Genomic DNA, 13,532 nt, shown 5'->3' with positions numbered 1-13,532 from the left:
CTAAGCTCAGGCCGCACACAGCGAGCAGGTATCCATCGTGGACCTTCATCTGTAGAAACACAAGCGTAACCTCTCCCCCAAGTTAACAATTCATCTGGTCCCGACCGATGCCCGGTACGAGGGTCTTCATGCATACTAAGACACCTTCATGCTTTTGCTGCTTGACACCAATTGACACAAAATGTCGCACAGTGGTAGGCACCTCATGGTCGGCAGAGATTTTCAGAAAGTTCAAAACATAACATGCTTTCTCTAATCGTGCCTCTGGGGTCATTTCCTTCGTTCCCCCCCTTTTTTTTTTTTTTTTTTTTTTTTTTTTTTTTAAGAAAAAAGTTAGTGCCACTTTATTAACAGACTCACACCAATTTATACCCCCAGCTAAAAATACACACACTACGCAGGCTTTGTTATTTAAAAAGTAATCGGTTAAAACTACTCGTTCACACACTTCCATCTCCCCTATGATTGGTCCCGGTGTGGTGCCCACACGCTGCTCCCCCCTTCTGCAGGCATCCTGTTTTTTCTCATCTTTCTGTCCAACTCTCCTATCTCGCTGCGAATACAGTTTCTCTGTCTCCCTTGGCCTTGCATATGTCCTTCACAACACTTGCAGCTTGTTCCAGTTTTGGCCTGCTCGGCCTGCTATTACAACAAAGTGGTCTGGATAGCTCTTAATATGTCCGTTGTCTTCCAGCCATTCCGCAAATCCCCCTTTTTGTTTTTGAGCGATCCAGACCCCTTTTATTATTCTGTTCATAATTCTCATAAAGCAATTCCACACACAGATCAATATCATTAAAAAGATTACAGTGGCAATTAATACCGTTGTCCTGTGCAGAAACAAATCTTTTAACCATCCAGTAATTCCTAAACTCTGTAGCCAGTCTGTTAACCCGTTCTCAGTCTTTATAGCCTGTATATTTTTTCTTAACTCAGCAAGCTGCTTATGAATAGTTTGAGTGATCAAATTCATACAACACTTCCCATAGCGCTGTTCACTATAGGCTACTCTCTACTGTTCATGCTGTTTCCTTATCTTCTAGAGGTGAGATCACATTCCTCCTTTGTTTCTGTCTCATCCTAGTTTCTTCTCATACTCCCTTAAAGTTATTTAACTCTTTGCTGCAGGATCTCAGCTGCACATCATCAAAGCAAGGCCAAAGCTGCACATTATCAATGTCAAAACAACCCACTGTCTCTTTTCTGTTGTTCCGTACAATTCTACAATTCCTTTTTTTTTTTTTTTTTGCGGAGTGGTGGTGGGTTTTTTTTGTTTGGTGGTTTTTTTTGTTTGTTTTAACAGCAAAAGATCAAGCCCCTGCTTTGCTGCTCCTGCTCCTAACTAAGGGTGCGGAGCCAGAGCTGTGAGGGGCACGTGCTGGCTGGAGGGAGGAGAGCTCTGCGCGTCAGACGCTGCCATATGCTCTCGGGCGAGAACAAAAGCTGCTCAGTGGAGGAGCAGGTGCTGAGAGCAGGGATGCTCGGCAGCTTGTTACCGCCGGGTCGCTTTGCGTTTGCTTCATTCGGCAGACAAGAGGAGCCAGCAGTACTGGTGGTGAAGCTCCTCCAGATTCCCTATCGGGCAGTTGGAGAGGGGGCACTCGCAGGGCAGAAGGGCTTGGGGAGAGCTTTTGTTCTCCTGCTGTGTCCCGACACGTACAGCTGCAGTGGGCGGGATTTTCTCCCAGTTTGAGTCCTTCCAGTCCTTATTTTGCTCTGCTTTTTTATGGTGTTTTCTCAAAAGTGATCTCCCAATGTAAGGCCTTACTGTTTTCTTTGCAACACACCTCTGTCTGAGGTTTTTGGGGTCTCATGGTCAGAGGCAGAATTTCTAAAAGCAAAGAAACCAGAGCAGCAGAAACCCACTTGGTGAGATTCCTGAGACCCTCTGTGCCTGCAAAATAACAAAGAGCGCCCAGTGCTGTCTGTTGGGTGGCTGCTGCTGGCAGCCCTCACACAGCACTGGCTGTCTCTTGCTATAGTTCTCAGCGGGTAAATTGAGCAGGAGTCCGCTCCGCTTCACCAAGCGTTTGGAGCAGCTGCTCAAGGAGCTGCACTGGCATTGGGAGCAGAGGGGCCAGACCGGAGCCTTGCTGGCTGCCTGTCGGAAGGGTGTTTCAGGAGGACCTGACAACTCCTGATGGTCTGTTTATTTCTCAGATTGGAGAGGCTTTTGAGGGAGGGTATTGAGCTCTTAATTCATAGCAGTGTTAAGGCAGTGTTGTCTTGGTGCCTTGCTCTCAGTGCCCTCCTTCGAAATCTTCCTTGGACTGCAGGTCCTGCGGCTGCCCTTGGTGGAGGGGGGAACAAACTGAGCAGTTTCCTTTCCAGAAGCACAATTGGTTAGTCTGATCAGGGCACATTACACTGCACCAGCTTGTTTTTCCTCCAACAAAATGGTCCCCTCAAAGGACACAAACAGTGCAGTTGTCTCTTGAGCTTTGCTCACAGGCTTCAATCCTGAAAAGTTCCTTTTATCCCCTTGTGAATCTCCCTTTCCTCGTTTAAGAACACAAACAAGCTTTTGGACAAGCTAGGGTAGGTGGGAGCTTCATGTTTAAATTATCCTGTATTGGATGATTCTTGGTGACACTGGCAGAGCGGCAGCTCAGACTTTAATTGGAGAGACTGCAAAATACTTTATTTTCAGGGTAGCAGTCTTGCGTGATTGCCATGCCCCTAAAGTCTGGGGTCTGTGCTACTTTGTCTTGCTAATGTGTCCGTGGTACTCGCCCTGTGCACCGAGTGGAAACACGCGCTTGCTGAGGAGGGACTGTAGGTTGGGCAGGGAGGGTCCTACCAGCAGCGCTTGTCTTGTAATGTACACAGCGCCCGTGAAGCTTCCCGAGCATTGATCAGTGACCCGTGTTGTCCCAGCAGTGAATGCTGTTTTCTCTGTGCCCTGTTTTCTCTCTCTAGCTACAAGCCTATCGTAGAATATATCGATGCGCAGTTTGAAGCTTACTTGCAAGAAGAGCTGAAGATCAAACGATCCCTGTTCAATTACCACGACACCAGAATTCACGCCTGCCTGTATTTCATTGCGCCCACTGGACACTCATTGAAGTCCCTAGACTTGGTCACCATGAAGAAGCTCGACAGTAAGGTACTTACTGCTCGTGTTGAGACCCTCGCATGGCCCTGCTAGTGTTTTTATGATCTTGCCACAGGCTTAGTTAAACCTGCTCTGAAAAATCCTGGTTTTGGCAGCAGGGAGTTGCAGAGGTGCCGTGTGAAATCTTTACCTTGGGCTGGCTGTGAGAGTGGGTCATTGTTCATTCATTCATATGCTGCAGGGATTTATTAAGAGTTTGGGCTCCAGCCCTCTTCCACTCCCATCTCGAGGTGGGAAACTTGGCCGTTTGCTCCCCAGCTGTGCTATAAGGTTAGCGATCTGGGGGCAGGAAACTGTATTTATCAGGGTGCATTAGGAGGCCGCCGTTCTTTTTGCTTTCCTGGGTTAATTCAGCCAAGTTTAGTGACAGGTTTGTTCACAACTGAAAGATCAGCTGGCTGTTGAAAGAGAACAGTGAGTTTTCCTCCTTAAATGAGTTGTTTTTTTTAAAAAAAAGAGGTTGAAATTGAACTCTGGTTGTTCTAGTACTCAGCGACATAGTTGCCATCTCTATTTCACTTTGTCCAAGAAATTAATTAGGCTCTTGTACAAAACCTGGTTTGGTGTGTATGAGATGAGAAGTACATCTAAACCACTTTAGGTCATCTTCCTAATCAATGGTAAACAAATCAAAATGCTGTGTCTCTGTGCTCTGACTGCATCCAGCTAGATACAAACAGTGATTTGATCTTCTATGGCAAATGTAGTGTTGTTCTAACTGTAATCTGATAAACAAGAAGAATCTGAATAAATGTTACTCAGCACATACTTTTTCAGTTACCCTCACAACTAGAAAGAATGAGAACCAAGCTTGGTTTAAACCATGGTGGTTTTTACTAGATACTTGGAAGAAGATTTAATCTTTTTTCTTCTAGGGAAGACAACTGAGGTACAAATGTAGAACCTGAGTATTTAAACTGAGCTTTCTCTGTGCTTTTTTTACATCGTGATTAAGCAATTTAAGTCAGTCCACCTTGCACCTTTGGCTGAGTGAATCCTGATTCTGCAGAAGATAAATGATGGCAACGATTCTTTATTTCCTAGAGTGGCCTATTGATTGGGTTTTATGCAGTGATGCAGAAGGGTCCCTGCCCTATTCAACTTAAAATAGGGTTATGGAGATTAACCCAAAGTGAGCTAATTGGCATTCACGTTCTATCTTTTGGCAAAGAGGGATTTAATAACTCCAGGCCATCTTCCGAACAGAATTAAATGATGTAATATAAGAGGATTTTCAAGTGCTGTAGTTAAAATCCCTTCATATAGGTCAATATCAACATCTTCCTCACTACAGCGTCTGTCTGCTGATGCAGGGAAAAGCAAATCCTGCAAGATCAAAAGCAGAAGTTGCCCATCTGGAGGGAGTGGAAAGGGAAAGAAAGCAGGATTCCTTGTCCTAATGCATTCTTGCTTTCTCCCAGCAAAGCAGATGCCTGTGTGGTGCTTGCTATGTGTTGATCCCTTCAGCCACGCTGAGGGACTTTGCTGTCTCCCCTTGGCTCGTTGATGGTGTTGCTGTTTGCCATCCTGCTGCCTGTGTTGCAAACAGCCTGTCTAGGGAAGAGAGTCAGTAACTTACCTTCCATTTCTGTGTTAACCCCATCATGCGGTTCTCTAGGATGATGATTGTAGAGCTCTGCAGGGAGAAATCAGAGTCCTGCAGTACAGCGGTGTGTGGGAGCATGTGAGGGCATGCAGGTGGAGGAAGCGTGCCTCGGTGTTACTGCCAGCCCCCACCCTGCAGGTCGTGTCACTGGGTATGGACCATCTGCTTCCACCTCCAGTGGGGTAACAGCAGCGCTGCTGCCCACCCAGGTGTCCCCAGTTAACAACACCGCAGCAAATGCCCACGACGGGCTGTTGTTTTGAGTGTCTCTCTTGTAGGAGTCCAGCCTGCTGCAGTGTGTAGAAGTGTCTAGATGGTGATTTCCTTTTTTTTTCCTTTTTTTTTTCTTTTGGAACAGCTTGTAATAATCTGTGACAGCATTTCCTGTCCAGCCAATTCGGATGAGGAGAGGAATACAACAGGACAGGAAATAACATGTTGCCAAATTGCATTTGACTTCTTTTTAAGGCCATCACCACCGCTGCCTGAAAATCCTGTGTAAGGCAGTGGTGCTATCAGAGCAGCCCCGGGGAAGGTCTCCTGCTGTGGGTGCCGTGGCCTGTGGCATTTACAGGGCCATTGCTGCAGGATGCATGCTGCTCTCCTGGTGATGCAACATGTGCGGTCCTGTACGTAGAGGTGCTATCTTTGTCTTGCAGGTGAACATCATCCCCATCATTGCCAAGGCTGACACCATTGCAAAAAACGAGTTGCACAAGTTCAAGAGTAAAATCATGAGTGAGCTGGTCAGCAACGGTGTCCAGATCTACCAGTTCCCAACGGATGAAGAGACGGTGGCTGAGATAAATGCCACGATGAGTGTATGTTTTTGGGGGGGAGGGTTTGCTTGCCTTGGTTTGCGTGGGCCCATCCTTGATGGTAGGGCCTATTGTACCATGTTTCTTCTGGCTTTAAAGCTCCAGTCTAAGCACAGATATCAGGCTGGCCAGAAGGCTTTTGGAGCTGGAGGTACCTGTCACACATGGGCTGCTTGGCCTTCAGTATGCTCCATTGTCTGACAAACGATTCTCCTCTGAGCATTTTTTTCATATCCTTCCCCTATCGCAGTATTCCCATCTCAGGAAAGGAAGAGGATGGGAGGCAGGGCCCCGAATCAGTCAGGGCAAAGGGCTGGGGTTTGGGTTTCCTGTCCCAAACCACCACTTGGTGCTTGGTGGGGGGTGATTCACGTCTGCCTTTGTTTCGCTTTCCGGTGAGAGCAGGGGCACAGTCAGTGATGTTCCAGCTCTCGGCAGGGCCGGTGGCCGTCAGCGGCCCGGGCTCTGGCTTTCATCTCCTTCCCCTTCCTCTAACGATAGGGGTGGGATCTGAGTGCAAACAGGGTTGGGGTAGAACAAACCTTTTAGTGGGGTTTACAGAGGGAAACAGTTGTTTCTCATGGGCCTGACCTGGAGTGCAAGGAGAAGAGCCTGATGCTCTGTGAGGTGCATCACAGCAGTGCCGACAGAGCCCTTGGGTGGCTTTAGCAGGGGCACATAATGCCCAAGAGGATGTGTCAACCCCAAAGCAAGCGTACTCAAAAGCAAGTGCAAGGACGAGGCTGAGTTACCAGTTTTTACAGGGAACAGAGGCATTGAGATTAAGCCATTTCCTTGCAACTTGAAGGCTTTTGTGAGATTCCCCGCACAACTGCTTGTAGATGGGCAATTGTCGCATCGAGCTGGATATCAGACCCTCTCCAAACATCTGTATTGCCTCTTTTCCCTGTCTATGTTTTGTTCTCAGCAGGCATAAGCTGGGACAGAGAAGGATGTGGCTTGTGTTTTGCCTTCCTCTGGTGCAGCCTGGCTGCTGGGAAACTCCTTTGCCAGTTAATCACGTCTCCTCTGCCACCTGGCTTCTTCCTCTCCCACCCAGTCTGTGACCACAGCTTGGCCAACATGGCACCCACTCCCAGAGCTTGTGGCCAGTCCTTTTGGGTGCCGTTAAGGCAGGGATAGCACCACGGGGGTGAGCTGGCAGCAGCAGCAAGTTCACTCCTGGCAGCAGCAGCCACACTTCTGGGAGTAGATCCCAGACTGTTGCCACCACACCCTTGGAGAGACTGGGACGGAGCAGAGCTTGGTGACTCAGACGTGTCAGCCCAGGGCTGGGTCAACTCCGCTCTTCCCCTTGCTCACAGCTTTGCCCTTTGTAAGAGGAAGCATTAGCGGTTATTTCTAGCAGCAGAAACCCCCTGAATTTTTCGCCTACCTTCCTTGGGAGGATGTACTTTATTTTCTTATTGTTTAACAGTTCTTTTTTTCTCAGCGTTCAAATTCATTTCCAGTTTGTAAGACTACTTCTGTGCTTAAGGTAGTTGTGCTTTGTAATTACATGAAAAATATGTATATGTACATCTCTTGCCTTTTTAGGACTTCAGAATTTTGGACTTTAAGTCTGAGCAGGTTTCTCATCCAGATTGTCCTGTTGCTCTTTCTAAAACACCAGATGAATTGCAAAGGCATTTAAGCGATTGAAATGTAGCACAGCTGGCACAGTAAATGTCTGTCTTCAGAAACAATCCCTGGCAAGGCAACAAAGGAAATCCCTAACCTAATTGTCCCTTTCCTTTTCTAGGTCCACCTTCCTTTTGCTGTAGTTGGCAGCACTGAAGAAGTGAAGATTGGGAATAAGATGGCAAAAGCCAGGCAGTACCCCTGGGGTGTTGTGCAGGGTATGTTACCAAAAGCACAAAGAAGATCTTGTCATCCTGTCTTGTTCTGATGAAAGATGCATTCATCTCTGGATCGTCCTTATCAAAACCTGTCTCGAGAAAGCAAGATCACAGCTCTTAAGATTTCTCCTTAAAATCAGGGCTTTGCAACCTAGATCCATGGAGGGGATTTGCCAGTGGGGTGACGACTGCTGGCTTTTGAGAGAGCAGGGTAGCATTACTAGGGGATGCTAAATAACTAGCTTGAGAAATGAAAACCTGCCGTTTTCTGTTCCTTAATGCTTTTCTGCCAGCAAAAAAGCATGAGCAATGGGGAAGGCTTAGGCAGCTGAGTGGTTCAATTTGGACCTTGCATGCAAGCCTGAATGCAAATGTGTAGCTGGGGGATTATCCAGGGAGGTCAGCAGGTGCTCTGGCCTCTCAGCTTGAAGAGGGAGCAGAACTAATTCAGCACTGACTGCTTGGTACTTCTTGTCCTGGTATCCTAAACGATGGACATGCAGCTTAAGTGTGCAGTCCCCCATAAAGTCAACGAGAAGCTCCTTTCTGTTGCAGAGAGGAGTCTGGCTAGGGCTGTGCTTGCAGCCCAGGCTGTACTGAAGCTGCCAAAGGCAGGGCTGGTTCTTGCTTTCCCAGCCAGCGCTGAGAAGTACAGAGTTGAGATGGTGGTGGTCTGCTTGTGGCTTCAGCTGTGTATCCAGTTGGAGAATGGTCCAGCAAGCTGCAGGGGAGCATTCACAGGACAATTTTACGAAACTCACAAGTTTTTCTCAATAATACCATCTGACCCTTGAAGCAGCTTCAGATTACTGTCCTCAGCTGTGTATACCGGAGGATAATGCTGGGAATAACTCACAATTGGGAAAGGAGTTTGTATGTTTGGGAAGTCTTGGACTTGACATGTATCCTGCTGGGTTCTTGCTGTTCCCAGGAAACTATGAGCAGCTAGTCAAGGAGATTTAGTTGGATACCAAAGAGACTTTGAAAATCCGGCTCTGAACTGCCCCTTTCCAGAGACAGCTGCTCTGCTCTGAAGGATGTGGGTCCCTGGAGGCACGCTGCAGAGAGAGTTGTCTGTTAACAGCACAGGTGCCTGCTGCTTGCTGTTGCATCCTAAAGAGAGAACTTCTGCCCATTGTCTTTAAGCACAGCCAAAGTGTTTGCCCGTGCAGAAGCGTGCAGCCCTCTGGCCATGGGCCCTTCGCCGGCTGAACAGCTTGCTCGCCCAGGGGCTGACGGTGCCACACCAGACCCCGCTCGGAATAGAAGTTGCTGTGGGAAGCCACGTTATACTGTGTGTGCTGCCTCCCTTCAGTGGCAGGAGCAGGGTGTTTAGGGCTCTGTCGTAAGGGTAGCTGGCATGGGAAGGGTGCAGCGTCTCTGGTGGGGTCTTCTCATAACCTTTCCTTTCACCACTGCTGCAAACTGGGACTTTGTTGCCTACCTGGGCTCCTGTGGGTGACTTGGATTTAAAGTGATAAGTGAAATCCTGCGAGCAAATGGATCGTCACCTTGCTGGTGCAGAAATGCATGGAGAGGCGGGAGGTATGTGACAGCAGGGCAGCACAGAGGTCTTGCAAATCCAGTGAAAGGCCTTGAACTGGTGCCTGTGTGTTGGTGTGGGATGGTTTCACCCCCAGTTCAGCAAGGTGTTTTGGTGCAGGCTGACGTGGCGTTCTGCTCGTGTGCCTGAAGAACTCTTGGGCTTGCTAGACCACGGCCCAGGTCTGGGGAAAGGGGACCTGGTGCCTGGGTTTAACGTTCTCCCGGTGGATGGTCTGTCTTTTTTGCAGTTGAAAATGAAAATCATTGTGACTTTGTGAAGCTGCGTGAGATGCTGATCCGAGTGAACATGGAGGACTTGAGAGAGCAGACGCACACCCGACACTACGAGCTGTATCGGCGCTGCAAACTGGAAGAGATGGGATTCAAGGACACAGATCCAGACAGCAAGCCTTTCAGGTAGGACAGCGTAACTTGGGCCTTGTACAAACAGAGGTTGGAGGTTTGGGGGCTGCTGATGTTTGCAGAAACCAGGGAGGGAGTAGCTGTGGTCACTTAGAGCAGCTGAGGGCCAAAGTGTGGCTGAGGAGGAAAACCTTTGCAGTGCAGCCTTGCCCTCAGGGCACGGGATGTGTACAGGAGAAGCACAGGAAGAGCCTGGGTGGCTGAGAAAGCCAATTCTTGCCTTAACATTTTGAAAATGTCTGCAACCCTGCAGCAGGGCCCTGCAGGCTTTCTAGAGCCTGTAAATGTCACCAGGGTGCTTGAAGGTGATGTGTTTTGAGGGCTGAACATGACCCATTTCAGATCAACCTGGAAGGATTAGGAGGAAGAGGCGCATGTCCGTGGATCTCTCTGCACCCTGTTTCTGAAGTTCTGTCTGTATTCTTCGTGCCCTTCTCTAAGCACCCCTTGCTCTGCCATGTCAGGTATAAGCTGCTGGCTCGTATCACTCACAAGTGTGTGCCTTTCAGTCTGTCTCCTACCTGTCACTTGCCAGCCAGTACTAAAAAGCGTTGAAAGAATTGTTTTTGAAATGCTCCTCCTGTCACAGTGCGGAGAGCAGTTCTCCACTGGACTCTTCAAAGTGATTTAGCTGTCCACATTTGAAACTGCCCGTTGCTCTACGTGGCTGAGAGGCTGCTGTAATGCAGAGCCTGCAGTGAGGATCACTACTGTCTCCTGGTATCTTCGTGTTCTCAGCACCATGGAAGGGGGCATGCCTTTGTAAGGTGTGGTGAGAGTGTTGGTGGTATTATGCAGTCAAGGCTTGTAGGCATGTCTGCCTGGGAACAGTTAACAGCAGTTAACTTTGTATTGTAGTCTTGTCATTTTTTCAGGCTGGGACAATCTCATTTTGGAGTTTGGAAGCTGTCTGTGGTTGGTTTTTTTTTAAATTATTTTACCCCTTCCACCCTTGCTCTTGCTTTCCTAAAACCTATGAACTGTCCAGTCTTACGTGAAGCTTGTGCTCATCTTCCTTCTGGCAATACCATGAGTCTTGAGTGAATCTTTTGGATAGTGAGTTTGTTAATCACTTCAGAAACTCCTCCTGACACTTTTTGCCCTTGGAGGAGGGCAGGTTTTGAAATGTTCAGATGATAGATTAGTGCCCTCTTTCCTCCACTGCCGACTCAACTGTGTTTTGCAGGCAGCTTGCTCTGCTGCAGGTCAGGACTGCAGGCAATTGCTGGGCTTGAAAAGTGCAGCTGTGACAGTGCTGAGACAAAGGTGAATCATGTGATGAGGTATAACTGGTTACCAAAGGGGAATTCCTGGGATAAATGTTCTTGTTGACCCTCCTAGGGTTTGTCACAGCTGGTCCAAGGTGCGCTATGAAGAGTTGCCAAGGGCTAATGCTTGAGGTTTGGTTTATTCCTAAATGCACAGTTTATGCTGTCAGACAGCTTTATTGGTCTGAAGCCCAAGTCATTAGCCAGGGACAACAGCTGTGTGGGAATTTGGGAGGGAGTGTTTGTTTTCTCCTTGCATTTCCTGTTTCCCATTCCTCCCCAGCTTTTCCCCAATAATTGCACCCACTGCCTTAGCAGCATCCCACGCTCCTCTGTGCCCCAGGCAAAGGCAGTCAGAATTAAACGTGCATCGATGTGGGTTTACCCCCATAACATGTGCACATTGGGAATTGGCATACCAGTCCCTGAGAGGGCAGCCCCGCAGCTGGCTTGTGTGGATAACCATGGACATGGTTCATCCCAGCTCCTCAACAGGGGAAAGCCAGGCGTGGTCCAGAGCAGAATGCAGAGTTGGGAGCCTTGTGTTCATGTTTCTAGAAAACAGCGCTCGGTGGTAAGCTGAGCAAGGTCTGTGCTACAACATGGAGTTTGCATCAGTTCAGGGTTTGATTTGTGACTCGCTGAGCTTATGCAGCTGCATCTCTTCTGCAGCACAGAAACTCTGCTGGAATCAGTCAAACCCAGTTCTGTTACTAAGCCCAAGCGTGAAGCTTTATTGGATTTCCTATCTGGAGAGCAATGGTTTAAGATGGGCTCAGCCCTTCCTTTTGAGGAATCTGAGGAATTTCCATTGCTTCCTGTATATGAGGCCTCTTTTGACCAAGCTATAAGAAGAAAGGAAATGAAAATGTACAGAATTTCTCCATCGGTTACATGCTAGTTCAGAACAGTTCGCTCTGGGTGCCTCCTCCCTCTGATAAACAAAAAAACCCCATGATCCCGAGCTGTTTAGCCAAGGCTGATATATATCTGAAATGAGGAAAACAGCAGGTTCTTCCTTCTGAGACCAGGCATCAAAAGCATGCCTTTCCCCCGGGTCTGGGCCCTGGGAGCTGCAGGGACCGACACTTCAGCCAGTTTACATCAGCCAGGAGCAGGGAGCCTTTTGTAACCCCTGGGGTCGACAGGGCAGAAGACCCCAGCAAACCGTTGGTGCTGTGTAGGCGCTTGTGGGAATGTGAAAAAGGGAGGCTGGCGGTGTTCATGAGCCCCATCGTGCTGGCAGAACCCCCGCTGCTTGTCCAAGCTGCATGAGGTGAGGAGGGAGCACCCATGCCCCTGTAGGCATCTGCTTGGTGAAATGGGGACCCTTCTGCTGTCCTGCATCTGTTGTGGGCTGGTTTCTCTGCTGCTCTGGTTAATTTTCTGAAACCACTTTTGAAAAAAGAATATTATTTGCAAGGGCATCATTCAGTGTGTGGGTGTGTGTTGGGGAATCAAGTTACTCTGGTAATCTAGGTTCATATGTTTATATACTTAAAAGGTGAATTCCCTTGTCATCTTTGTCTGTGAGAAGCTGCAGGGATCCCAGCTGGTTTGGACTGTTACTCCTTAGGGCTGTAAGTGGGTTTTTCATATGCAGGCTGGAGTTGCCAGGCCAGTTTCTCAGAGAAATTTCCTTCTGTAGAAGTCGGAGTCGTTTCAGTAGAGAATTAAATTGGCTGGCTTTAGGTTAGTGGTACGTTTTTTAAGCTTGAAGCTGGGATTAGCATTGAATCTGGGAGAATTTAACAGCAAGCCCCTGCTGCCCTCACTTCTGCCAGCTTTCTTCTGCTAGCCTATCACCTGGAGTTGTGTTTTTGGAAACAAGCTTTGCAATTAATTGTTTGCAATACTGGATGTGAATAGCAGCATGCAGAGTTTTCCATTTCAGTCCGTAAGGCTCTGCTGCTCCCTAGTATAGTGTGTCACTAATTGCAGATTCAATTTTTGCTCGCTGAGCAGTGAAGGCTAATCTGCCTTCAGGGTTTTCCTAGGCTCTAGCCAGACCCTTCAGAAGGGTTTATGAATTTAAGTTTCAGTGTCCAAAGTCAGAGGATTAAATTCAAGACTGCGTTTTAGGGTGGCTTTGATTGGAGTCTCCTCATCTCTTATCTGCTGTGCCTGGTTTGGCTCTTGATTTAGTTAAGAATCCAACAATGCCTCTTGCCGTGTTCTCCCATGAAAAGATTTTTGTCATTTTTTAGAATCAGCATTTTTGCTTCAGTATGTGGGAAGCTGGTGTGGTCAGCTGGAATCGTGTGATTCTTCCAGGGCGGCCAGTGCTGTGCAAGAGCAGCTCTGGGCATCCTGTCTGTGGAGTATTTTAGGAGGCAGCTGAAGTGCCCAGCAATTAGCTGTGTTAAACCTAAGTGTTGGGTTGAATCTGTCAGGTTTTGTTTCCCAGTTCAACACCCACAGCCCCTCAAAAAACCCAACAACTTAAACAACAAAAGCAAGCAACAAAAAAGCCACCAAAACCCCACCACGTGCCAGGAAAGGCAAAAGCTTGGCTTTAATGGGATTAAGATGTTCCACTAGCCCAGTGGTTAATGTGTTCCTTAGGTGCATGGATGCAACACATCTGTATGATATCAGTGGAGTTTTTGTTTAAAAAAATGCATTTTCAGAAAAGCATCTTGGGGGAAATAGTTATCATTCCCACACTATCATTATGGCTGGAATATCCAGATCCATTTAAGGAATAAAATGAAGAGGAATTTGGCATCCAGAATTCCTAAGAGGCTCTGAAAATCTCAGAGGTGCATGGACAACGTATTTTTGTGTCCCAAATCTTTGCTGTGGTATCTCAGTGCTGGGGAAATAAAGGAATGACAAGAAGCAGAGGGGGAATAAAGGAATGAAGGAATCCAGTAATGTGGTTATTTGGAGGAGGAG

General features: G+C 47.8%; 1 protein-coding gene across 3 annotated transcripts in view; it reads left to right on the top strand.

Annotated features, from left to right (window-relative positions):
- Nucleotides 1-13,532, top strand: part of SEPTIN11 (septin 11) — a 61,232-nt gene that overhangs the window by 35,416 nt on the left and 12,284 nt on the right. For all 3 annotated transcript variants that reach the window (XM_040585902.1, XM_040585894.1, XM_040585889.1), the window contains exons 4-7: nucleotides 2,920-3,106; nucleotides 5,381-5,542; nucleotides 7,302-7,398; nucleotides 9,192-9,360. In XM_040585902.1, the coding sequence (XP_040441836.1) occupies nucleotides 2,920-3,106; nucleotides 5,381-5,542; nucleotides 7,302-7,398; nucleotides 9,192-9,360 (615 nt within the window). The remainder of the gene's footprint in view (nucleotides 1-2,919; nucleotides 3,107-5,380; nucleotides 5,543-7,301; nucleotides 7,399-9,191; nucleotides 9,361-13,532) is intronic.

This window comes from Falco naumanni, chromosome 1, assembly GCF_017639655.2.
Source record: "Falco naumanni isolate bFalNau1 chromosome 1, bFalNau1.pat, whole genome shotgun sequence".
In the NCBI taxonomy this organism is placed as follows: Eukaryota; Metazoa; Chordata; class Aves; order Falconiformes; family Falconidae; genus Falco; species Falco naumanni.
The sequence above is the reverse complement of the archived record's forward strand: the minus strand, read 5'-3'. Positions and strand labels throughout refer to the sequence as shown.